Raw genomic sequence first — 27,411 nt, forward strand, 5'->3', positions numbered from 1 at the left:
AGAAGCTGCTCCAAAGTTCCATCTTTAAGAAAAAACAGGAAAGTGTACATCCATCCAGCTGCTCTCATTTTCTTTTGTTAGAAACACATCAGTCACTTCCTTACACACACTTCATATAATCTGCATTTGGACAAAATCCCTCACCTCCTTTGTATTCATTGATGGCCTCTGATAAGGCATCTATTGACTCGATGTCCAGATTGTTGGTGGGTTCATCCTAAGGAAGAAGAGAAGCACGTGAGCGAATACAGACAGAAAAGATTCAGATCAGATTTATTGGTCATGCACACACACAAAATGTGTCCTCGGCTTTTAACCATCCAGGTTGGCAGCTGTTGACACACACATGCACAGGGTCACACACTCAGAGCCAGATGCCAACCAGGGGTCCATTTCACAAAGCAGGTTCAACAAACTCTGAGTCTAATCCTGAACTCTGAGTTGATCTACTCTGAGATAGAAAACTCTGAGTTTTCGGTTCCAGAAACGCTGATTTGAGTGAGTTTAATCAACTCTGAGTAGGTTCATCTTGAGTTTAGCGCGTGCACCACAACTTTAAAAAGCCAGCATCAATGGAGCCCCGATTTGACGAGTCACCATGGCAACGGGGAAGAGGAGGGGCTACGTTTTTCACCAACCTCGAATTGGAAATCTTAATGCGCTCATACGGGAAGTTTCAACACGTTTTTAGAAAGAAGTGCAACACCGCTGCAGCAGCAAAAGTGTAAGTTTAAATGTAGTCCTTTGCAATCACAATAATATCACAGGGAAACTGCATGAATGGTAGCCCATTCATTTATTTCATTTAGGTGCAATCCCGCAGGGGAGAAGCGCACTTGGCAGCAGCTTAAGATTAAATATAGCTGCAAGCAGCAATGTGGGGGTCCTAGCAGAATGGCACAATAGGCAAGGCTTGGGCTGCTCAGGAAGGCGTCGTGAGTCCATGCACCAAGTTTGGCATCGATACATCAATGCATCGCAGAGATACGGCCAAATGTCCCGTTCGCGCGTCGGCGTAGAGTTTGATTGGCTGCCACGGTTAAACGGAAGTGAAATAAAAAAATCCACATGATAACTTATATGCGGTTTGGTCTGAAGATTCTATGTGCCAAGTCCCGTGGAGATTGGACAATATGCGTGGCCTTAAATGCTTTTTGAAGGTTTTCGATTAAATTCAAAATGGCGGAAAATCCAAGATGGCGCACATAACGTCATTAGTTGCGTTGACCTCGTCTATATCCAGGGATTCCAACGGTACCTCATTTGTGACATTTGGACCAAGGGGTCCAAAGATATGATCAAAAATACATTTTTGCTATATATAGCGCCACCTATAGGCCAAACATCACCAAATTTCATGGACCACTTACCTTAGCGTTCCTAAGTCTGTGTTATAAGTTTGACGTCATAACATCAAATGGTTTTCAAGATATGGCCTCACTTCCGGTTTGGAAGCGTCATCCTCGAGTTTGATTGGCTTTTATTGGAAAACGGAAGCCTAATTAAAAATTCCCTTGGATAACTTTTGTGCAGATTGGTCTTAAGAGTCTATGTGCCAAGTTTCGTGAAAATTTGACAATTTGTGTGACCTGAAATGCTTTTTTAAGCTTTTTGATAAAATTCAAAATGGCGGAAAATCTAGGCATACGCAAATTGACGTCATAGGGTGCGTTGGACTTGTCATGATCCAAAGATTCCAACGATGCCTCATTTGTGAAATTTGGACCAAGTAGTCAAAAGTTATTAGGCTGAATGCACTTTGAACTTTGACGTGTTGGTGGCGCTAGAGAGTAGACCCTTGGGGCATGAAAATTCTTGAGTTTGTGTTTGGCACTTGGCTGATTACATGTGCCAAATTTCACAACTTTTTACCATAGCGTTCATGGGGCTGCCACAGACTTCAATTGCAGCGGAAACGGATCAATAATAATAATAAGAAAAGCTACTATTCCAATGGGTTCCTGCAGCTTCGCTGCTAGGACCCCCAAATATAAAAACATTGTTCAAACAGGTGAGAACTCGGCATGGAGGTACCTCATTCTGATCATGTTTTACACTGTAAAGTAAATATTAAAGGGATAGTTCATTGTGCAGTTATTTTATCCCCAACATAAATGTCTTCTCATCTATATCATGTTCTGTTAAATACTTATGCCTATTTACACTAACACAGACTTCTACTGAGCCAACAGAAAGAAGGCAGATGCCCGTAAAACGGGTGGTGCCCAGCACCGCTGGGGAGGGCAGTGGCTGAGGGAGTCCACCCCCAAGACACGAGTGTCTTTATAAAATATAATAGGCCTACAGGTATCTTTTTTAAGCCTATTCATACAAATATTTATTTGTCTTTTATGTCTTTTTTTCTTTTGTCCCAACACATTCTGATAGTGCCGCTCAAAAAGATAATTATCTGGAAATGCTAAAACATCTATGATAACCATCTCCTGATGAATATTTAATTCTCTGAGCAGTAATGCTGCTCCTTCATCCACGGGATCAAAAGGACATGTTGGTGGAAACAGTCGCCTCCTGCTGTGCCTGATGGACTTCTAGAAGTAGAAGAACTCGCTCTGCTGACTGAATGAATGAGGAAATCAAATGGCTGAAAGAGGGCGGAGACAGAGAGAAACTCCAGGTTCACTGAGTAAAACCAGGTTAGGTTCAGAGAGTCTGTTACTACGGTAACTGACCGAGAGCTTAAGTTACCTCTCTCTGTGAAACAGGCTACAGTTACCCCTCTTTCTCTGGGTTGAGTTACCTCCCTTTGTGAAACGGAAAACTCAGTTTCCCTCATTTCAGGGTTAATAAACTCAGAGTTTTCACTAAACCTGCTACGTGAAACGGACCTCTGGAGCGGTGGGCAGCCATTCACAGCGCCCGGGGAGCATGGGGGTACGGTGCCTTGCTCAAGGGCACCTCGACCGTGACAAGGAGGTGAACTGACACCCCTCCAGCTGTCAGTTCCACCCATGTGGCGAGAGTGGGAATGGAACCTGCCAACCTTGCGGTTATTGGACGACTGACTCTAACCGCCCTAAGAGGTGTAGGAGGAGAGGCTCTTACCAAGATCAGAACATCGGGCTGCCGACAGGCCAGCTCAGCAAACACCACTCTGGCCTTCTGACCACCTGGGAGACAAAAGCCAGAGAATGTTAGAGCACTTCCCCTCAGGACAACACACAGCAAGCGGCCCCTGAGCTTCGTACCAGAGAGTTTGGAAATCTGGATGGTGTGGGCATGGCTCTCGAGGCCGAAACGTCCCAGACACTTCCTGCTGTCCTGGTAGGGAAGGTTGAAATTTCTCATCAGGTACTCTGTGGCCGTCTCTTCCATGTTCAGCTGATCAGCATACTGCTGATTGAAGAAACCCACTTTCTAGAAAAAGACCAAACACCCAAGATCAAACTTGTGTTCATGTGAAGTGAGCAGTGGAAGCTCTGCAGCAGTGGAAGCTCTGCAGCAGTGGAAGCTCTGCAGCATTGCATCATGCAGCCATGTGCTGTCCCAGCGGTTCCATCACAGCATACAGAAACTACAGACATTCAGCACCATATTAGCTTAAAAACAACCAATATGACCCAAACCAGCCTGATGCACTTCCTCTAATCCCAGTAACATGTTCAAGCCTCTCAGCAGGTATCCCTGGCCTGATGTCCCCTCTTTCCTGTTCTATAGCTGCTCGAGGTTCTGGTTCCGATGGCCACCCTTCCTGGTTCTGGTTCCGATGGCCAACCTTCCTGGTTCTGGTTCCGATGGCCACCCTTCCTGGTTCTGGTTCTGCCAGAGGTTCTTCCTGTTCAAAGGGAGTCGTTTCTCTCCACAGTCGCCTCAGGCACACTCAGGACGGGAGATTGGACTGAAGACAAGTTTTGGTGCAATCTGTTGGTTTCCTTAGCTAGGAAACTGTTTTTAATTGGCTCTGTATGAATTGGACCAATCTGGGATTTGATAAACTGGATGATGATTGTATTACAATGAATTGGGACTGTAGTTGGTGTGAAATAGACTGTACTTATTTTGTAAATAAAATATAACTGAGATCCAACAGGATGAGCACAGACACAGTCCGCTATCAGAGGCTAAGAGAAGATCATTGGGAACTATGATGCACTCTGAATCCTGACTGAAACTCTTCAAACACATTATTTCCTGGAAGTAATCAGATAATTGAGTTTGTCCCAGGATTATTGGGCTCATGTGGTAAGTTTCTCCTGTAGTAAGAGAAACATCATGAAAGCCAATGCTGGAGAACTACACCTGAACATTCAAGTCAGAACCACAGAATACTAGTCTAGAGGTTTCTGGTTCAGAATCTGTTTTTTCACAGTCAAATGTTTGAGTTACTCACCAGGCGATGATTCTTCCTCATCTCACCTTTGGTCTAAAAAAAATAGACAATCCTCCAGTTAACTCAGCAGCGTTTATGTTTTAGATCCAATTTTCATAGCTCCACTCTTACAGGGTTTAATTTCCCAGTCAGCAGCAGCAGCAGGGTACTCTTCCCAACACCGTTGGGTCCAACTGTACAAACTGAAGTTGGGAAGGAAAGAGTCATGTGAGAATAGTTTAAAGTTTAAAGAGAAACTGATCTTGACTGCTGCACCTAAAGGCCAGGTCAGTGCTTCTTAGCTGGTCTCCAATGGCTGCCATTTCTAACTCTACCAACACACCTGCTTCTTTTAGAGGTGTACGTCTGAAATCAGCAGACAGGATGTATACTCACTCCTGGAGTCCATGTCGATGCCAAAGTCCACGTTTCTGAAGAGGGGCTTCTGAGCCGTGTAGCCAAAGTCAACACCTGCATACGACACAAACCACGAGTCACAAATATCAGGACAACATCTTTTCATCGCAGGAGGACATGACAGTGATGGGGCTGGGCCATAAAACCAGAGCTATCCAGGACAACTTTTCCTCCATAGAGATATGAAACATGGTCGATATAATTACATTCGTCCATCTTCTGACAGACCATACCAATGGCCAATGACAACGAGAGCTGCGCCACGCTGAACCAATCACGTGGCTGGAATAGAGTCGAGCCAGCAGCTGGTCGTGTTTGTTTGAGCAGCTGCAGCCGTTTGAAAAGAGAAGAAAAGTTCGGTGGGGTGGAGGTATTTTGGTTTTTTTGAAGTTCAATTCAATTCATTTTTATTTATATAGTGCCAAAAACAACAAATGTCATCTCAAGGCACTTAGATAATAAAGTCCAATTCAAGCCAATTGGAATTCAATTCATTGTAATCATAATTCATTCATAAAATAATCCAATTCGTTCATATAGAGCCAATTCAAAAACAATTTCCTAGCTAACGGGGGACAACAAACACTGTAACACCATTCAAAGGATACCTGTTGGAACAGGGAAACACGAGTTAATGACCACAATAATGTCACATATACATAAAGAGAGTAAAGTGAGGAAAGGTGTGACAGATGAGGCCCCCCAGCAGTCTAGGCCTATAGCAGCTTAACTATGGGATGTTTCAGGATCACCTGAGCCATCCCTAACTATAAGCTTTATCAGAAAGGAAAGTTTTAAGCCTGGTCTTAAAAGTGGAAAGGGTGTCTGCTTCCTGGACATTTACTGGCAGCTTATTCCACAAGAGAGGGGTCTGATAACTGAAGGCTCTGCCTCCCAAACTGACAGCTGGTTCCACAGAGAGGGGCCTGATAACTGAAGGCTCTGCCTCCCAAACTGGCAGCTGGTTCCACAGAGAGGGGCCTGATAACTGAAGGCTCTGCCTCCCAAACTGGCAGCTGGTTCCACAGAGAGGGGCCTGATAACTGAAGGCTCTGCCTCCCAAACTGGCAGCTGGTTCCACAGAGAGGGGCCTGATAACTGAAGGCTCTGCCTCCCAAACTGGCAGCTGGTTCCACAGAGAGGGGCCTGATAACTGAAGGCTCGGCCTCCCAAACTGGCAGCTGGTTCCACAGAGAGGGGCCTGATAACTGAAGGCTCTGCCTCCCAAACTGGCAGCTGGTTCCACAGAGAGGGGCCTGATAACTGAAGGTTCCACACGAAACAGAGGAGTGAGCTCTGCAAATGATGTGAGCGCGTGTTCCGACAAAGAAGGGGAACACCACCAATCAGTGTCATCAGCTGAAGCAGCGCCACCTGTTGAGCCCGGAGAAGGCTATTGTTTTTGACCCTCAGTGTGAGGACCCTCAGTGTGAGGACCCCCTGCCTCAGTGAGAGGACCCGCTGCCGCAGCGTGAGGACCCTCAGTGAGAGGACCCGCTGCCTCAGTGTGAGGACCCCCTGCCTCAGCGTGAGGACCCTCAGTGTGAGGACCCCCTGCCTCAGTGTGAGGACCCTCAGTGAGAGGACCCCCTGCCTCAGCGTGAGGACCCTCAGTGTGAGGAACCCCTGCATCAGTGTGAGGACCCCCTGCCTCAGTGAGAGGACCCTCAGTGAGAGGACCCCCTGCCTCAGTGTGAGGACCCTCAGTGTGAGGACCCTCAGTGAGAGAACCCCCTGCCTCAGTGTGAGGACCCTCAGTGAGAGGACCCTCAGTGAGAGAACCCCCTGCCTCAGTGTGAGGACCCTCAGTGTGAGGACCCGCTGATTTTTAAAAAGCACTCCTAGTCAATGATACAGCTGAGTGTCAGAGGTGGGACAGTAAGCGTGTAATCTGAGCAGCTAGAATACTCAGTGAGTGTTCTGGATTAGAGGGAGGTGAAAGCTCTGCAGCATGAGTGCATCTTCTTACTGTGCAGTCCCAGTATGGGTGGGGAGAGTGGAGGTGGGTTGGGAAAGGTGAACTTGACAGTGTACTCTTTGGGCCTCTTCAGCAGCTCTGTGCTATCCTGGCTCTCTTCCTCCTGGTTTCCCTTCTTCTTGCCTTTCTGCTGCTTTCTGGTCAGGACATCCTTAGTCTGCTTCTCCTGAGAGGGAACAATTGAACCAAACTGGTATCAGCTTGAGACAATGGGCGAATAGAAGCATTCACTTTTCTAATCTTTGTTTTACATTACAACCTGTAGAGGACTTTGTGTAAAAAACATCTACATAAAATAGTTCAAATTGGTTAAGATAAATAAAAATATAGATTTTTTCTGATTCTAAAAAACAAATCAAAAACAAAAAGAGGTGAATCTATATGTATTCACCCCCTTTGCTATGAAGCCACTAAATAAGATTCTAATTACCTCCATAAGTCCCATAAGTAGTTAAATCAGGTCCACCTGTGTGCACGCCATGTGTCACATGATCTCAGTATACATTCACCTGTCCTAAAGGCCCTAGAGTCTGCAACACCACTAATCAAGAGGCACCATGAAGACCAAAGAGCTCTCCCGAGGGCCGTCCAGGTAAGGAGGGCATTAAACAAAGAGACAAAAGGTAACACCTGTCTCCTATGAAGGAGCTGGAAAGCTCCACAGAGGAGACAGGTGCATCTGTCCATAGGACCACTATAAGCTGTGCACTCCAGCAACACCATCCCAGCAACACCATCCCAGCAACACCAGCCCAGGAACACCAGCCCAGCAACACCATCCCAGCAACACCATCCCAGCAACACCAGCCCAGGAACACCATCCCAGCAACACCAGCCCAGGAACACCAGCCCAGCAACACCATCCCAGCAACACCATCCCAGCAACACCAGCCCAGGAACACCATCCCAGCAACACCAGCCCAGGAACACCAGCCCAGCAACACCAGCCCAGCAACACCATCCCAGCAACACCATCCCAGCAACACCATCCCAGCAACACCAGCCCAGCAACACCAGCCCAGCAACACCAGCCCAGCAACACCAGCCCAGCAACACCATCCCAGCAACACCATCCCAGCAACACCAGCCCAGCAACACCATCCCAGCAACACCAGCCCAGCAACACCAGCCCAGCAACACCATCCCAGCAACACCATCCCAGCAACACCAGCCCAGCAACACCAGCCCAGCAACACCATCCCAGCAACACCATCCCAGCAACACCAGCCCAGGAACACCATCCCAGCAACACCATCCCAGCAACACCATCCCAGCAACACCAGCCCAGGAACACCATCCCAGCAACACCAGCCCAGGAACACCAGCCCAGCAACACCATCCCAGCAACACCATCCCAGCAACACCAGCCCAGGAACACCATCCCAGCAACACCAGCCCAGGAACACCAGCCCAGCAACACCAGCCCAGCAACACCATCCCAGCAACACCATCCCAGCAACACCATCCCAGCAACACCAGCCCAGCAACACCAGCCCAGCAACACCATCCCAGCAACACCAGCCCAGCAACACCAGCCCAGCAACACCAGCCCAGGAACACCATCCCAGCAACACCAGCCCAGGAACACCAGCCCACCCCAAGGTCAAATACCCAAGAGCTACATCTCAGACTCTACAGCCCTCAGTTGGCATGTTAAATGCAGCAAGTATAGGTAATCTACACCAACCATCCCCATGTAAGCAGCTGGTACCCAGATTCTGCCCCCGGTGTTCGAGCACTGCTCCGCATACAGTACAGGAACGCTTAAGTTATAGTATTATTAGCAATTATCCTTTGTACAGCCACTTCCAAACCCACTGAAAACTTTTGCATCATCACATCACTTCCAACCAACTAGTGGATGTTGTATCAAGCATGGTAATGAGCCATAACATTAACACCGCTGACAGGGGAAGTCAGAAACACAGATCATGTTAAAATGCAATGTTCTGCTGGAAACCTAAATCCTGAATTTTACATGGATGTTACCCGACCTAAATATTTTAGGCCAACCGGTTATCACCTGTCCCATTGTGGCAACAGCCTTCCCTTACATCAGCTGCCTCCATCAGTAGGCCCCACAAAAACTGCTAAGGAAGACAACGACCAAGAGTTCGAGGTGTTCCCCTGACTTCCAAACCCCTCACATACCAATCTGATGGGATCTGTGGGAAGCAACCCAATCCGCAAAGACCACACAACCCACAGAGCCCCAACACTCCAGGACCCCTCAGATGTTCGTTGTCCACATCCTGGCTGCTCAGTGTTTTGCTGCATGATGAGGACCTACTCGATATTAGGAACGTGGTCATAATGTTATGGCTGATCGGTATATGTTATCACAGACATGCCACAGTCAGTATTTGTGCATTTTATTTTAGGGTTTAATGTTGTGTGGAATGTTTGGAGAGCATTTGTATGATGAAGTCTCAGCTGAGGGGCTGCATATACTCACAGCCTGTTTGGTGGACTTGCCACCAGCCTTCAGCTCTTTGAGCTTCTTCTCCTGTTTGTCGTACTGTTTCTGCATTTCTTTTTGCTTCTGCACGTACATCTTCTTGAAGGTCACTTTGAAGAGAAAGAAGAATAAAAAGTCTTCCACTGTTAGATGTGAGCCGTTTGTGTTTTACTCAGCTGCCACAACACAAGCCCAGGAAAGATAGTTTTATACAGATCTCACAGATTTCATCCACCATCATCGGGCTGCTGAAACCCCTCATTAAACCCCTGTTTTTCAGAACAAGTTACTCAAAGCTGATTTATTCCAAGTGAACAAAATTCAAATATGCCAGAAAACTGCGAGACAAATATGGGCAGTAACTTCAGATGTACACAGACAAGCTGCTCAGCAGACATTCTCCTTCTTCATCAAGGAATCAACAGGAAACAGTCTATTCTAAGAGTGATGCACAAAGATAGTTGTTTATGCATTTGGCTTTTATCCAAAGAAACTTACAGGTAGGGTAAGGGGGGTTTTGCCTAAGGCCCCCTACTGGAGGTAGTACCTTTAATGCAGGGGATTCAAACACATGTCACCTACATGAAAGGGGGCAATTTTACCACTACACTATCCAGTCCCGTACTCACAGTAGTTTCCTCTGTAATAATAGAGCTTCTGGTTGTCCAGGTGGATGATGTCTGTGCATACTTCATCAAGAAAGCTCTGGTCATGGGACACTATGAGGAGCGTCTTCTTCCAGCCTTGAAGGTAACTGGAAGTAGAAAAGAAAATGTAGAAACTGACAGACCAGCATGGACAGGAACAGTGTTGCATATATGAATAGCAGTGTTTCCCGCAGCGCATTATAGTTAAGGCGGCCGCCTTAGCAAACTCGCACTGCCGCCTTGCCAAAAAAAAAAAAAAAAAAAAAAAAAAAAAAAAAAAAAAAAATTATTATTATTATTTTTTTTTAAAACCAAAGTAATAATGCTTTGCCAGGCTCAGACATTAAAAGACAGCATTGATAACATTGAATTGCGACACCTACTGGTTGTTAATGTAAATAGTTAATAATGTAAATAAAAAAGTGTTACAGCTCTTAAACAGCTTCGTTATTGCTCTAACAGCCCCCGTCCCATTCCAAATACCCCCCCCCCCCCCCCCCCCCCGGAACGCTATCCGCGCAAAACCCCTGGTCCCGGCCGACGACTCACCACCTTGACTAAGCAATTTCCTGCGGGAAACACTGAATAGACATTTACCAGAAATTCCGGACTATAGAGCGCACCTGAATATAAGCTGCACCCTCTAATCTTAAAAAGAAAATCCATTTTGTACTTGAATAGGCGCTCTGGATTGTCCACATTGTAATATGAGATACTTACACAGAAAAATGAGGATTTTAAAACTTAATTCAATGCGTATGGTAACATAAACAAATACATACTGCAAATGCTTTTTTTTTTTTTTTTTCAAACTGTGCCTGTAACACAGTCCTTTCCTACCAGGAAAAGATCGCCTTTAATTTAAAGACATGGTTGGTAATCCTGTTCAGAAACACATTTTGTAATACTGGGTGAAATGGTCCGTGTATCCTGAGAGAAATCTATACAAGATGTATTTAGAAAAAGGGACGAAAATAATCAGACCTCTGTGGCAGCTGCAGGACTGAGAAAAAGCTGACCCGCTGATCTCGGATTGGAGCACCTACAAAAAACCAATCAGATGCCTCTGCTTTCTGCCTACGCCCCCTCTGTCGGCTCCCTGCTCCGTGTGCGCACGCGGTTCTACCGGCTTTGGATGAAGCACTGACGGAATGGGGAGGGGGGGGGGGGGGGGGGGGGGTGGAGCTTAGAGGAGGGGACACTTTCGAATCTTGCTAGCTCTCTTGCTAGCTCTCTAGGATTACCTACCATAGCTTTAAAAGCTGCCTCATGTGCATCATTGTTTTCCATGTTGAGGCTGAGTACAAATGACCAATTTACAAGAAGTGTGTTTGATTTATCATACAATTTCATTGGACCACTGTGAACTATTCATTAATTTTATTGGTCTAATGTTACGAGGCAAAATGTTTTTGGTGGCATGAAAAAAAAAGAGAAAAGAACATATTAGCCGCACCGTATTATAAGCCGCGGTGCTCAAAGCCTGGCAAAAAAGCAGCGGCTTATAGTCCGGAATTTAGGGTCATTAGAAAGTTGTTTCATACTTGTTAAGCCAGATGACGGCGTTCAGGTCCAGGTGGTTAGTGGGTTCATCCAGCATCAGTAGGGTGGGCTCCATGAACAGGGCTCTGTGGGCACAGAGGGTAAGAGTGAGTGAAAATATCCTCCGACTGGTTTCTGCTGGACAAGTTTGTCATGATCTACCTGGCAAGGGAAACTCTCATTCTCCACCCTCCAGAGAACCTTTTGGTTGGTCTGTTCTGCATCTCGGGGGTAAACGACAGACCAGCCAGGATTCTTCGGGCCTTTGGCTCAGCTGCTGCAGCTCCAATTGCCCTTAGCTCTTCGTAGACCTGACACAAAAAGAAACACAAAGATACACCAGGAAATAGATCAGCTCCAAGCCAATCGTTTAAGGGAGTGCCAAGATTAGTTCACAGTGAGATTGTACAAACACATTTTCACCGCCCAGAACTTTGAAAAAAGCCTGGTTTGTTAAAGAGATCTGGGTGGCTGTTCAGACCTGGTGCTAACATGTGTCCTAGGTGGTTGAGCACAAGTGGACAGCTCCAAGTACAGGGGTTAAGGTTAGGGTTACAGGTGTAATCACACTCAGGGTGAACCCAAGCAACGTTCAGAGGTGGTGCAGGACACATCATTTAAAAGATTTGACTCCAAACAAGCAGCTGAGCTACCACCAGGATGTTTTCTGGGAGAATTAAAATGTGCAACGCATGAATGATTCACAGTGAACCTACTGCTCTTCTTTGATGTTCATTTCTGAGAGAGAGTATACAGAGCACAGCTGCACAGCTCTGGCTCTGCCCTGCAAGTCGCCTTTTAATGAGTCCGGACCTGAACCAGCTCATTTACAGCTAGCTCGGTGAATCACAAGCTAAGAAAGTTAGCTTCATTTTAAGATCACTGTATCGAGAATGTTAACGTGCCGACCAAGAAATAAGTGAAAGACGTGGATATCTCCCACGGCTGACAAAATGCTGGACCACATGGCGGTGAGTATTAAGTTATATTTTGTCTGTATTCCTGTTTCCCCCACATATTTAATGCCACACTGTTTACATACAATCACATACACAGTTGCTTTAAGTGACACTGCCCCGTGAAAAAGTCTTAAAAACCTGTTCTTTCTAAACGCACCAATGATTCTGAAGTCATTTTCAGGGTGGTTATCCATTACAATAGTAATAAAATCATGTTTAATTTTTCCCAGCAGGGTTACAGTGGACGGTGAGTAGGTGGTGACGAAGAGGAGAGCACCTGGGTGGGATTGGACTGGAGAAAGGTTTTGAAGCAGGATCTAAGAAAGAGCACCCTCTTGTGGACAAAGGAAAGAACAACACCGTAGCGGCGGGTTTGAAATCCTCTTTTGTGTACAAATTCAGTGATCTTAATAATTGGGATTTAATGAGTCCTGGAAATGTGTGTTTTGGATGATAACTAGTTTTGCGTAATAGTGCATGTGTGTCTGTGTCTTTGAAATAAACTTTTATGTCCAATTGATTGTTTTGAGTGAAATTGTGTCCTTTAAAGATATGCTATGCAACTTTTTCATGGTCATAAAATTGCTTGGCAACCATCAGTTTGCTTGGCTGACCCGTTCCGATGAAAACGGTGACATTTCCATCTCCATCTGGTGGCCCTAGCCCGAAACAGCGCTTGCAACTTTGCCTGTGGCGCCGCGTGCTTTGTTTAGCTCTGGAAGTCTCGCGACACACGAGAGCCGAGAACTACTGCTTCACGGCAGGTCGTAAAGGGCTCTGAGCCGAGCCAGGTAGCCTGATAGACACACCCCCTCTCCATTAGCTGTCGACGGCTAAATTGAATGCGGTTACGGCTAAAATCGTTACATTTTCCAAGTCAAAACTTGTGAAAACGATGTTTGGTTAGCAGCCATTGAGCTAACCACCGTTTTCATCAGTGGATGTAGCTGCTAGTATATAGACAAATGTTGAGCAGTTGCCGTGTGCAGGTTAGCAGTAGTGATGCTCCGATCAGCATTTTTTGGACCGATCACCGATCACCAAAATCATGATCTGCCCGATTGCCGATCACTGGCGATCACGGAAGGAATCGGACATTTCCATGCCTTTCATCTAGCAGAGAGTGCACCATTTATAGAAATTAAACCGCCAGAGGTAGCTGGGGACATGTAGAACAAGAATCTGGTGGAGTTTGCAGAAAACAATTGTTTTTTTAATTTTCTATTAATATTTTAATCTGCCCATATACATCATCCATTGGGTATGATTTCAGCAACAGATTATTAAACAATGATGCAGTGAAATGACTTGAAAATCACCCCAGAGGTAGCTGGGGACATGTAGAACAAGAATCTGGTGGAGTCGGCAGAGAACATTTTGATTTGGTTCTAAATTAATTTTTCAAATCTGACTATGCAGAAATGAGTTTGATTCTGAATATGCTTCAATAATTTTGTTCTATTTTGTTTTAATCATTAAAAAGAATGTAGTAAAAAAAAAAACAACCAAGTAATGACAGGTGTATGTATTCCAACAAATGAAAAATCAACTTCGATATAGATTTCTGAGTTTACGGGGTGCACTTGAATGCACCATAAATACGCTCACACACTTTACTGTATGACGCGATGTAAACGGGCACTCGATTTTCAAGTGTAGCTAGCGCGACCGTGCCTCTCCAAAGCGCAGATGGCGTGACCGCAGTAAGTTTCACATCTTTCTGACACACTTTGAAGAAATTCCAGACAGGAGACAGGAGAGGTCATGCTGTCGAGATGCACTGTAGAGGTTTTGCCTGTTTGGTTCTGTACACACGTCACGTACCACATTAGAAAGTGGTCGCTAGTAAAAAAAAAAAAAGCTAGTAATTTACGTCACGTGATCGGTTTTTGATCGGCATATTTTTCCGATCGCCGATCAGGCTATTTTTGGGCATTATCGGGCGATCATGATTGTCAGCCGATCGATCGGAGCATCACTAGTTAGCAGTGAATTCTCTGTTTCTGAAGCGGCTGGCTATAGCACTAGGACTAGACATGTCCGTTCGTGTTTCTTTCAGTGGATGTTGCTATAAGGACTTTTGTAGAACTACATTTGTACAAACACACAGTCTTCCTGCGCCAAGTAGTAGGTCTTGGTGTAATGAAATTAGGCCATGCTACGATCGCTTCCAGAATGATCTTTTTAGGACTGTTATTATTACTATTTGGGTGTGTGTGTGTGACTGTGTTCACTTTCTCATGCGGACCCAGGACAAATAAACCGTAAATTGCCTCTGGTGGGTTTACGACAGTCTGGCTAGACTGTCGCTTATTTTCTACGGAGCTCCCCCTACAGCTTTGGGGTGTGTATTGCATGGTAAACAAACCCCGTATTACTGAGCCCTGCTTTAAATGTGGTTGTGTCTAAAAAGTTAATGGAATTATTGTCCGTTGTGGATTTTTATTTTGTTGAGGGATTATGATTGTTTAATGTGTCTAAAAATACATTAAACTCGTCCTGCGAGTCGGTCCAGATGCCCCAGATGTCATCCAGGTACCTGTAGTAGTTAATGGGCTTTTTGTCACATTTCTCCAGTGCAGCAGTTTCCCATTCACCCAGAAAAATATCTGCATATGCAGGGGAAACTTTTTTTTTTTCTTACCCATGGCTGTGCCTTTTAGTCGTAGAAAGTATTGTCCATCAAATTCTAAGTCATTTTTGGTCAAATTGATCTCTAATAACTGTAATAGTTCTTTGTCTGGTCTTTTTTTGTCATGAAATTTGAAAAATATGTTTCTAATTGATTGAATGCCTTCTTTTATGTCATATAAACTGTCAACATCATTTGTAAATAGTATGGAATTAGTGGGGATATTTATTTCATCGATGAAATCATAGGTATCTTTCAGATAACTTTGGTGTTTAGTGGCCAATGGGTTCAGATAGTAGTCTATGAACTCAGCTGACCTATAGGCCACCTGGGGGGAATTTGGAGAGGTTTGCTCCAATTAGCTAGCTCCATGTGAATTTTGGGAAGTAAATAGAATTCAGTTCATTTTTTTTATTTATATAGCGCCAAATACAACAAATGTCATCTCAAGGCACTTAGATAGTAAGTCCAATTCAAGCCAATTGGAATTCAATTAATTAATAATAATCATAATTCATAAAATAATCCAATTCGTTCATATAGAGCCAATTCAAAAACAATTTCCTAGCTAAGAAAACCAACAGATTGCACTGAAAACTTTTTGTTTTTCGGTCCAATCTCCCGGCCTGAGCGTGCCTGAGGCGACTGTGGAGAGAAACGACTCCCTTTTAACAGGAAGAAACCTCTGGCAGAACCAGACTCAGGAAGGGTGGCCATCCGCCTCGACCAGCTGGGGTTTGAGAAGACAGAAAGGGGGGGGAGGGGGCCGCGGCGGCGGCACTGTAACACCATTCAAAGGATATCTGTTGGAACAGGGAAACACGAGTTAATGACCACAATAATGTCTCATATACATAAAGAGAGTAAAGTGAGGAAAGGTGTGACAGATGAGGCCCCCCAGCAGGCTGGGCCTATAGCAGCTTAACTATGGGATGTTTCAGGGTCACCTGAGCCATCCCTAACTATAAGCTTTATCAAAAAGGAAAGTTTTAAGCCTGGTCTTAAAAGTGGAAATGGTGTCTGCTTCCCGGACATTTACTGGCAGCTTATTCCACAATAGAGGGGCCTGATAACTGAAGGCTCTGCCTCTCAAACTGGCAGCTGGTTCCACAGAGAGGGGCCTGATAACTGAAGGCTCTGCCTCCCATTCTACTTTTAGAAACTCTGGGAACCTCAAGTAAACCTGCAGTTTGGGAACGAAGTGCTCTGTTAGGAAAATATCTTATAATGAGATCTTTAAGATATGATGGAGCTCGGTCATTAAGAGCTTTATATGTAAGGAGAAGAATCTTAAATTCTATTCTGAATTTAACAGGGAGCCAATGAAGAGAAGCTAAAACTGGAGAAATATGATCTCTCCTGTTAGTTCTCGTCAAAACTCTGGCTGCAGCATTTTGGATCAGCTGAAGGCTTTTCAGAGAATATGTGGGACAGCCCAATAATAAAGAATTACAGTAGTCCAATCTTGAAGTAACAAATGCATGGAGCAGTTTTTCTGCATCACTCTGAGACAAGATGTTCCTGATTTTAACAATATTACGAAGGTGAAAGAAGGCAGTCCTAGAAACCTGTTTTATATGCGAGTCAAATGATAAGTTCTGGTCAAAAATAACTCCAAGGTTCCTCACTGTAGAACTAGAAGCCAAGGAAATACCATCTAGAGTAACTATATAGCTAGACAATTTCTCCCTGAAGCGCTCAGGTCCAAAGATAACGACTTCAGTTTTGTCTGAATTTAGAAGCAGACAGTTCTGAGTCATCCAGGTCTTTATGTCTTTAAGACATGCTTGTAGTCTGACCAACCTATTGGGTTCATCTGGTTTCATAGATAAGTACAGCTGAGTATCATCAGCATAGCAATGGAAATTTATGCCATGCTGTCTAATAATGTTACCTAATGGAAGCATGTATAAAGTAAAAAGAATCGGTCCAAGCACAGAACCCTGGGGAACTCCATGACTTACTCTGGTGTGTGAGGAAGATTCTTCATTTACAAGAACAAACTGAAATCTATCAGATAAATATGATTTAAACCAGCCTAATGCAGTTCCTTTAATCCCAATAACATGTTCAAGTCTGTGTAATAAGATACTGTGATCGACCGTATCAAATGCAGCACTGAGATCCAACAGGACAAGCACAGACACAAGTCCGCTATCAGAGGCTAAGAGGAGATCATTGGTAACTTTCAGCAGTGCAGTTTCTGTGCTATGATGCACTCTGAATCCTGACTGAAACTCTTCAAACAGATTATTTCTGTGTAAGTGATCACAAAGCTGAGCTGCAACTATTTTTTCAAGAACTTTAGACATAAAAGGGAGATTGGATATAGGTCTATAATGAGCCAACACTTCTGAATCAAGAGTAGGTTTTTTAAGTAAAGGTTTAATTACAGCAACCTTAAAAGTCTGAGGTACATATCCTGTCAACAAAGACAGATTGATCAAATCCAATATGGAAGTGTCAATTAATGGGAAAACCTCCTTGAACAGTCTGGTTGGGATTGGGTCTAAAACACAAGTTGATGGTTTAGAAGAGACTATTGGTGTCGTTAGTTCAGAGAGATCAACTGGGCAGAAGCCGTCTAAATACAAATCAGGTTCTAAAGATACTTCTAAAGCTGCTGTACTTGATGATACGTCACTGATAATAGTGGGAAGGACTCCATCAATCTTCTCTCTGATAGAAACAGTTTTATTGATGAAGAAGCTCATGAAATCATCACTGCTGAGAGTTAAAGGAATAACTGGCTCAGCAGAGCTCGGACTCTTAGTCAGACTGGCTACAGTGCTGAAAAGAAACCTGGGATTATTCTTATTCTCTTCTATCAATGATGAATAATAAGCAGTTCTAGCTTTACGAAGGGCTTTCTTATACGTTATTAAACTATCTTTCCAGGCTAATTGAGACTCTTCTAAATTAGAGGAACGCCACTGTCTCTCCAGCTTTCTTGCAGTCTGCTTTAAAGCACGCAGCTGTGAATTATACCAAGGAGCCAACCTCTTCTGACTGATTACCTTCCTTTTCAGAGGGGCAACATTGTCCAGTGCTGTACGCATTGAAACTATAGTGCTGTCAACAAGAGAGTCAAGTGCTGCTGGAGTAAAGTTTAGGTAGTCGTCCTCTGTCATATCTGCACATGGCAGTGAAGAAAATAAAAATAGAACTGTCTGGGTCTGGGTTCTGAGTCTCCATTTTTTCTCATATCATTTTTGGAAAGTAGGGAAAATTTGGGTTAATGTGTATTATTGTATTATTGTTAGTGTGTATTATTATCAAGTATTATCAATTTGGAAAAGTATGTGTCATTTCTTAATTGTTTGTATCCTTCCCACAGATACTGTCCATCACCACCACCACGCTGCCTTTGTCGGCCAGTTTGATGAATATTTCTCTTATTTTTGAGTTCTTTGAGGCTGCGTTTTCTTCCGAGGACAAATTTGACTGAATTATGAGGTTAAGTCTAATTGAATCAATTGTTTGATATTTGGGGTTAGGGTTAAAAAAAAAAACTGAACTGAACCACCTGGACCCTCGTCAATGAAAAGCAACCCTTTTTATTTGGAAAATATCAACTTGTGGATTAGCAGGAGGCTTGACGCTTGCATCCGCTGTGATCAGTGTGCAGTAAAGTGCTTTCCATCAGTACATGTGCACGCTGTGTAGAAATCAGTTCAACCTTTCAGTGTGCGTCAGAGGTGCAACGATGAGCTCTTCTCATTCACTGGGGCTGTTGAAAGCTTGTTTGATAGTTCCATGTTCCTGTGTGAATAATGATCGTTTTCACAGAAACATGCCGTTTGCTGCTCAGCTCACAGCTGTTTCATGCTTATGAGCACACAGAACCTGAGATCCAGTCACCGTCGTCATGCCTGGTGAGAACACACGTACCGAGAGGCCTTTAAGGTTTACCCAGGACTCATGTTAGCACCAAATGTGCGCAGCCTCAGAGATTCTTCCTCAGCCTCACCCAAAAGCTTCTGGGTAATATCTGTGGAGTAACTCATATTGTAATTCCTAAATCATACTGAAGAAATGTCAGAGTTTCTGTGCTAAAAGTAACTATCTTTACAGCAAACATGAAGTTGCTGTGCATGCACGTTAGCAGTCAGCTTCATTTATCATTCTACAGAAATGTGATCAATCTTTACGATGTCCCACAAGCATCCAGTTAAACTATACAGCATCCTGTTCACTTTCATATTTTACCATCCAACGTGTTCTATCAAGTCTTTGAGGAGGCTGAAAAATATCTCCACATTAACCTGTAACATCTTTCTTTCAACTCCCAAATACAGAAAGTGATTGTTGTTTTCAACACATTCATTCTTTCCCATTAAAACCCGAACCTCCAACCCATTTTATCTCCACGGCTTTGGATGCTGTGCTTAATATCACATGTGGGAGCAGCTGATCCAAAACTGATCCAAAGCTGATTCAAAGCTGATTCAAAGCTGATCCAAAGCTGATCCATTCACATAGATAACATGACGGATGGTAATGCCAAAGAATTTTCTTCTGTGCTGGACATGTTTGGTTTGTGGCAACATGTAACAGAACCTACCCACATTCGAAGTCACATTCTGGACCTGCTCATTTCTAAAGGTGTCACAAAAACTTTAACTGAACAAAAACATCAAACTATTAAATGTGGTCTGCTGAATATCAGATCTCTCCTTTCGAAGTCTCTTTTAGTGAATGAGTTGATTTGTGATCATCATATTGATATATTTTGTCTTACAGAAACCTGGCTGCAGCAGGAGGATCATGTTAGCATCATGTTAGCATCATGTTAGCATTAATGAAGCAACTCCCTCTGACTGTTTAAATGTTCACGTTCCTGGAACCACAGGCAGAGGAGGAGGAGTGGCAGCTATCTTCAGATCAGGGTTACTAATCAGTCCCAGACCCAAGATTAGTTTGAGCTCTTTTGAATCTCTGATTCTCAGTTTTTCCCACGCAAAGTGGAAATCCCAGAAACCTCTTGTGTTTGTTGTTGTGTATCGTCCACCTGGCCCTTATTCTGAGTTTCTGTCTGAATTCTCAGAGTTTTTATCCCAGTTAGTGCTGAGTACAGATAAAGTCATTGTAGTGGGTGACTTTAATATTCATGTAGATGTTGAAAATGACAGCCTGAATATGAACTTTAATTCTATATTGGACTCTATTGGATTTTCTCAGAGTGTTCACAGACCGACTCACTGCCTTAATCACACCCTTGATCTTGTGCTGACTTATGGCATTGAGAGTGAACAGTTAACAGTGTTCCCTCATAACTCTGTCTTATCTGACCATTTTCTGATAACCTTTGAGTTTACATTACTTGACTATACAGTTTCTGAGAAGAAATTTACATATAGAAGGTGTCTATCAGAGGATGCTGTAACCAGATTTAAAGAATTAATTCCATCATCCTTTTCTTCACTGCCATGTGCAGATATGACAGAGGACGACTACCTAAACTTTACTCCAGCAGCACTTGACTCTCTTGTTGACAGCACTATAGTTTCAATGCGTACAGCACTGGACAATGTTGCCCCTCTGAAAAGGAAGGTAATCAGTCAGAAGAGGTTGGCTCCTTGGTATAATTCACAGCTGCGTGCTTTAAAGCAGACTGCAAGAAAGCTGGAGAGACAGTGGCGTTCCTCTAATTTAGAAGAGTCTCAGTTAGTCTGGAAAGATAGTTTAACAATGTATAAGAAAGCCCTTCGTAAAGCTAGAACTGCTTATTATTCATCATTGATAGAAGAGAATAAGAATAATCCCAGGTTTCTTTTCAGCACTGTAGCCAGTCTGACTAAGAGTCCGAGCTCTGCTGAGCCAGTTATTCCTTTAACTCTCAGCAGTGATGATTTCATGAGCTTCTTTATCAATAAAATTGTTTCTATCAGAGAGAAGATTGATGAGTCCTTCCCACTATTATCACTGATGTATCATCAAGTCCAGCAGCTTTAGAAGTATCTTTAGAACCTGATTTGTATTTAGACGGCTTCTGTCCAGTTGATCTCTCTGAACTAACAACAGCAATAGTCTCTTCTAAACCATCAACTTGTGTTTTAGACCCAATCCCAACCAGACTGTTCAAGGAGGTTTTCCCATTAATTGACACTTCCATATTGGATTTGATCAATCTGTCTTCGTTGACAGGATATGTACCTCAGACTTTTAAGGTTGCTGTAATTAAACCTTTACTTAAAAAACCTACTCTTGATTCAGAAGTGTTGGCTTATTATAGACCTATATCCAATCTCCCTTTTATGTCTAAAGTTCTTGAAAAAATAGTTGCAGCTCAGCTTTGTGATCACTTACACAGAAATAATCTGTTTGAAGAGTTTCAGTCAGGATTCAGAGTGCATCATAGCACAGAAACTGCACTGCTGAAAGTTACCAATGATCTCCTCTTAGCCTCTGATAGCGGACTTGTGTCTGTGCTTGTCCTGTTGGATCTCAGTGCTGCATTTGATACGGTCGATCACAGTATCTTATTACACAGACTTGAACATGTTATTGGGATTAAAGGAACTGCATTAGGCTGGTTTAAGTCATATTTATCTGATAGATTTCAGTTTGTTCTTGTAAATGAAGAATCTTCCTCACACACCAGAGTAAGTCATGGAGTTCCCCAGGGTTCTGTGCTTGGACCTATTCTTTTTACTTTATACATGCTTCCATTAGGTAACATTATTAGACAGCATGGCATAAATTTCCATTGCTATGCTGATGATACTCAGCTGTACTTATCTATAAAACCAGATGAACCCATTAGGTTGGTCAGACTACAAGCATGTCTTAAAGACATAAAGACCTGGATGACTCAGAACTGTCTGCTTCTAAATTCAGACAAAACTGAAGTCGTTATCTTTGGACCTGAGCGCTTCAGGGAGAAATTGTCTAGCTATATAGTTCCTCTAGATGCTATTTCCTTGGCTTCTAGTTCTACAGTGAGGAACCTTGGAGTTATTTTTGACCAGAACTTATCATTTGACACGCATATAAAACAGGTTTCTAGGACTGCCTTCTTTCACCTTCGTAATATTGTTAAAATCAGGAACATCTTGTCTCAGAGTGATGCAGAAAAACTAGTCCATGCATTTGTTACTTCAAGATTGGACTACTGTAATTCTTTATTATTGGGCTGTCCCACATATTCTCTGAAAAGCCTTCAGCTGATCCAAAATGCTGCAGCCAGAGTTCTGATGAGAACTAACAGCAGAGATCATATTTCTCCAGTTTTAGCTTCTCTTCATTGGCTCCCTGTTAAATTCAGAATGAATTGACTTGGACTTACTATCTAAGTGCCTCGAGATGACATTTGTTGTATTTGGCGCTATATAAATAAAAATGAATTTAATTGAATTGATATTTCTTCTGTTGTGGTTATTGATTTGGCCTTGTCTGACCATTTTTGTATTTTATTTGATTTATTTATCACTCAGAATGTTCAAACAACCAGCTTCTCAGTTAAGAAGAGGTACATTAATGAGAAAACAAGTGCTCAGTTTGGGGAGGCCATAGCTATGTTACCAACAATGAGCGCAGAGTCAGTTGAAGGACTGCTGGATGATTTCAACTTAAAAATTTTGAATGTAATGGAAGCTGTTGCACTGAATTAGCACTTTAAAGGATAAGACCGGTTTTTTGACATTGGGCCCTTGATTTCACATTATAACATGTTCTACTCACCCCTGCTTGTTGTTGAACATTTGGAGCTGTTCCGAAGATATTCGCGAGGCGTCTGGCTGCTCTCTTGAGATATTCGGCCATGAAACGGTTTCCTATGGGCAAGCTTATACAGGCACAAACTATGCTGTTTATAATTTATTAATTACTGTACACTAGCACTGATAACGTGGAGGTGCGTCGCTTACTTAAAAAAAATCCGGTTTATTGTAATTTTGATTTTTTTTGTCGTAAAGTGGGTGTTACTGACGTCATCGTCGTGCTACTGCCACAGACAGCCCACAGACCTGCTGCCTATTTATTCATTCGGCTAAAATTCAAAATTAGTAACCCGGATTTTTTTAAGTAAGCGACGCACCTCCACGTTATCAGTGCTAATGTACAGTAATTAATAAATTATAAACAGCATAGTTTGTGCCTGTATAAGCTTGCCCATAGGAAACCGTTTCATGGCCGAATATCTCAAGAGAGCAGCCAGACGCCTCGCGAATATCTTCGGAACAGCTCCAAATGTTCAACAACAAGCAGGGGTGAGTAGAACATCATGTTATAATGTGAAATCAAGGGCCCAATGTCAAAAAACCGGTCTTATCCTTTAAACAAACAGAAAACCCCATGGAGAAACACCACTACGGTCAAAGACCTGAAAAGAGAATGCAGGAAAGCTGAACGTAAGTGGAGGAAAACAAAGCTTCAGATTCACTATGAGCTGTACAAAGAAAGCCTGCGTAGTTCTAACAATGAGCTGTGCAAGGCCAGACAGCTGCATTTCTCTGAAATGATTAATAAGAATGTCAACAATTCTCCAACTCTGTTTGCTATGGTTGAAAAACTCACAAATCCTCCTAAATAGTCAAACCCAGACCTCCTCTCCACAGAGAAATGCAACGAATTTGCCAACTTTTTTAGCCAAAAAAAATCAAAACGATTGACAAAACATTCACGCAACACAGACAAACAAGAAAACTAATCTGTCTGGAACCTATAAATAACAATTTAATATTGTTGATTTAAAAATCCTAGAGGAAACAGTTCGGTATCTGAAATCAACCACTTGCACTCTGGACATAATACCATCCGACTTTTTAAAAACTGTTTTTACCTCAATAGAAAGTGATCTCCTACAAATAGCTAACAGCTCACTGGCATCAGGCATTTTTTATATCTAAGATTATTGAGAAAATTGTATTTAACCAGCTCAACGACTTTCTGAATGAAAGTGGAAGTCTTGATAACTTTCAATCAGGCTTCAGACGTCATCACAGCACTGAAACAGCTCTGGTCAAAGTGTTAAACGACATCAGGTTGAATACTGATGCTGGTAATGTTTCAGTCCTGGTTCTGTTGGACCTCAGCGCTGCGTTTGATACTGTAGATCACAGAATCCTGTTGCACAGGCTGGAAAACTGGGTTGGACTTTCTGGAGCGGTCCTTAACTGGTTCAGGTCCTACTTAGAAGGCCGGAGTTATTTTGTTACAATTGGCAGCTATGAATCTGAGCGAGTGGCCATGACTTGTGGAGTCCCCCAGGGGTCAATTCTTGGACCTCTTCTGTTTAACTTGTATATGCTCCCTTTGGGTCATATATTACAGAACTTTAACATCAATTATCACAGTTATGCAGACGATACACAACTTTATGTGTCTCTGTCACCGGACGACTGCAGCCCAGCAGATGTACTGTGTCAGTGTCTGGAGGAAGTAAACACCTGGATGAGAGAGAATTTTCTACAATTAAATGAAGACAAAACTGAGATCATTCTGTTTGGTATCAAAGAGAAGAGGGTCAGCGTTGGTAAATATCTTGAGACTCGGAACCTTACAATCACTGACCGAGTTGGTAACCTCGGAGTGTTGATAGACTCAGATCTGACTTTCAGCAGCCACATCAAAGCTGTCACCAAGGCAGCTTTTTACCACCTCAGAAACATCAACAAATATTAAAGATTTCCTCTCCCAAAAAGACCAGGAGAAACTCATCCATGCATTCATCTCCAGTAGACTCCATTACAGTAACGCTCTTTTAACTGGACTTCCCAAAAAGAGCATTAAACATCTGCAGCTCATCCAGAACGCTGCTGCTGGAGTTTTAACCCAGACTAAGAGATCTGAACACATCACAGCAGTTTTAAAATCTTTACTCTGGCTTCCAGTCAGTCACAGAATAGATTTTAAAAGCCTGCTGATGGTTTACAAATCCCAGAACGGTTTAGGGCCAAAATACATCTGTGATATGTTCAGAGAATATAAAGCCAGCAGAGCTCTTAGATCCAAGGACTCAGGTCAGCTGGTCCAGTCCAGAGTCCAGACTAAACATGGAGAAGCAGCATTTAGCTGTTATGCTGCAAACAAGTGGAACAAACTGCCAGTGGAGATTAAACTTTCACCAAATGGAGACATTTTTAAATCCAGGTTAAAAACATTTATTTTCTCATGTGTCTATGCATGAAATCTGCACGATATCTTTGAACTTATCTGGACTGTTGCTTGTTTTTAAATTAATTGAAATGATTTTATTTGTTTCTCTTTATATTCTTTTATGTATTTTTAATGCTTCTTCCACTCCCTGCTGCAATGCTTTTATTTTATGTGAAGCACTTTGAACTGTTTTGTACATGAAATGTGCTATACAAATAAACTTGATTTTTTTTTATTTTAGAAGCTGGTGTACGTCACCTTCATTAGCTAAGCTGTTAGCGTTAGCTGCTGCTAAAGGAGAAAATAACTTAATAAATAAACCAGGACGAGTTCTTTCTCAGATGCTTCCATTTCCCTGATCTGAAGTTCAGGCTCTGAGAGTTGGAACTGATCCTCTTTGTGGCTCAGTTTCTTCAGTCCAGCGTTGAACTGGACCAAGTTGTTAAAACAGTGGGATGAAAAGTGGCTGCTGCACATCCCCAGTCTTTAGCCAACTCTGCTGGAACATTAGCCTCAGATAGAGTTTATCCACTGGGCTCTGATATCCTCTGAGACTGCTGCTGGATGGAAGATGCATGCTCCTCAGTGCAGCTGACAGCAGAACATTTCCACCAGAAGCTGGCTTCATCCGTCCAGCAGGGTGGATGTGAGTGGGCGGGGCTTAGCAGAGGATGCGAAGTCAACTTAAGGAGTGACGTTAATTTGAAAATCTAACAGCGTGTAATTTGAGATATTTTCTTTTTTTCAAATCTTAGCTCTAAAGCACAGAAAAAACTATTTTTTCCATAATTTGTCAGCTGAAGCAACAGATAAGCTCTCACAGCTTCAGGTACTCACAAGCACTCACTTCCACCCTGGGATTTATCTGTAAGCTCTGCATCAGAGTAGTGCTCTTTAAGCCATGTTTCAGTGAGTGGTTGAGTTTGTTCCTTAGCAACTAAACATTGGTAAGAATGTGACGCAGCTGCTGTCTCTGTAATTGTTGGCATACTCCTTCCCTCCATCCTCACTTTCTTAACCAAACAGTCCTGAATGTCTTGGGAGTCAATACAATTCAGTTCAGGCCAATTTAAGCATTCAAGAATTGTGACTAAAATCTCTCCAGATTGCCGGCTGAATCTCAGTTCCTGGTTACAAAGCTATTTCGGCACTACAGAAGGCAAAGAAACTCACAGCCATGTTTAAGTCAAACTCATTCTGAGAAAATACCTTTACAAAAGGTGCCAAAAACATCAAAACATAATATACAGCAATATCAAAGAGAAGGAACACAGGAAGTCTGAAGATCACCAAGGGCTAAAAGACAAAGTTGAAAAGATGTGGGAAGTGATGGCAACAGTAGTCCATACCTGAGCCCAGTCGCCCTCTTTTAATGAGTTTGAGGTTTACTTGTCAGGTCACAGATAAAGGGCCCCGAAGAGCAGGACTAAAGCCTCGTTTATAGTCGGTAACGCAAGACGCAACGCAAGCCCTTGCACGGTTGCAAGCCCCCCCTTGCGTGCTTGTGTGTGTCACCTCAATTTTCTAAACTTCACGCAAGATGCAAGACGCGAGCAGAGCTATAGAGTAGCCACTCTGGATGCGAGCACAAGCCACTATCTACATCACATCCGGCGGCGTGTTCATCTTCCGGTTTCATCCCCTAATAAAAGACCGCTGTTTTCAAACGCCAAGGTAGAAAGCGAAGAAGAAGAAGAAGAAGAAGAAGAAGAAGCATGAATCCCATAGACATGATGAATCCACTCGAAGAGAGACTTGCCGAAGAGGTCCTGGCGGTGAATTTCCTTTCATCGTAGTAGGCTTGTCATTGAAAAAACCCGCTACTCCACCTACTGTCCTGGCGGTGAATCGCCACGCAGCACACGCAAGCACCGGCAAAGCTAAATGAAGCATAAACGTCTCGAGCCATTAACACAAGCACAAGACGCAAGCGCAAGGGCAGTTAAAAGAAGTATAACTCAGCCTTAAGACAGAAGCACTCCTCTGTCCCTGCAGAAATTGACTTTCTTTAACAATCAATGATTATTTATTTCTGTCATTTTATTGATATTTCATTTTTCTCATCTTGTTTTTACCCTGGCAATTTACCTGGACCTTTTAATACTTTTATCACAAACCTGTATTTGCTGTTATTTCTTTAAAGCAATACAATGTAACATTTCTACCTTAAAATAACAGCTTGAAAAATATAGCTGCAAGCAGCAATGTGGGGGTCCTAGCAGTATGGCACAATGGGCAAGGCTTAGGCTGCTCAGGAATGCGTTGTGAGTCCATGCAACAAGTTTGGCATCGATACATCAATGCATCGCAGAGATACGGCCAAATGTCCCGTTTGCGCATCGGCGTAGAGTTT

General features: G+C 43.2%; 1 protein-coding gene across 2 annotated transcripts in view; it reads right to left on the reverse strand.

Moving 5' to 3' along the window:
- The window catches only part of abcf1 (ATP-binding cassette, sub-family F (GCN20), member 1), a 56,445-nt gene that overhangs the window by 1,684 nt on the left and 27,350 nt on the right, over positions 1-27,411 (reverse strand). For both annotated transcript variants that reach the window (XM_075450468.1, XM_075450467.1), the window contains 11 exons: positions 11,532-11,680; positions 11,372-11,455; positions 9,810-9,934; positions 9,178-9,290; positions 6,714-6,888; positions 4,724-4,798; positions 4,460-4,530; positions 4,349-4,381; positions 3,207-3,375; positions 3,064-3,128; positions 145-217 (listed from right to left, as the gene is read on the reverse strand). In XM_075450468.1, the coding sequence (XP_075306583.1) occupies positions 145-217; positions 3,064-3,128; positions 3,207-3,375; positions 4,349-4,381; positions 4,460-4,530; positions 4,724-4,798; positions 6,714-6,888; positions 9,178-9,290; positions 9,810-9,934; positions 11,372-11,455; positions 11,532-11,680 (1,132 nt within the window). The remainder of the gene's footprint in view (positions 1-144; positions 218-3,063; positions 3,129-3,206; positions 3,376-4,348; positions 4,382-4,459; positions 4,531-4,723; positions 4,799-6,713; positions 6,889-9,177; positions 9,291-9,809; positions 9,935-11,371; positions 11,456-11,531; positions 11,681-27,411) is intronic.

The sequence above is a fragment of the Odontesthes bonariensis genome, chromosome 18 (genome assembly GCF_027942865.1).
Source record: "Odontesthes bonariensis isolate fOdoBon6 chromosome 18, fOdoBon6.hap1, whole genome shotgun sequence".
In the NCBI taxonomy this organism is placed as follows: Eukaryota; Metazoa; Chordata; class Actinopteri; order Atheriniformes; family Atherinopsidae; genus Odontesthes; species Odontesthes bonariensis.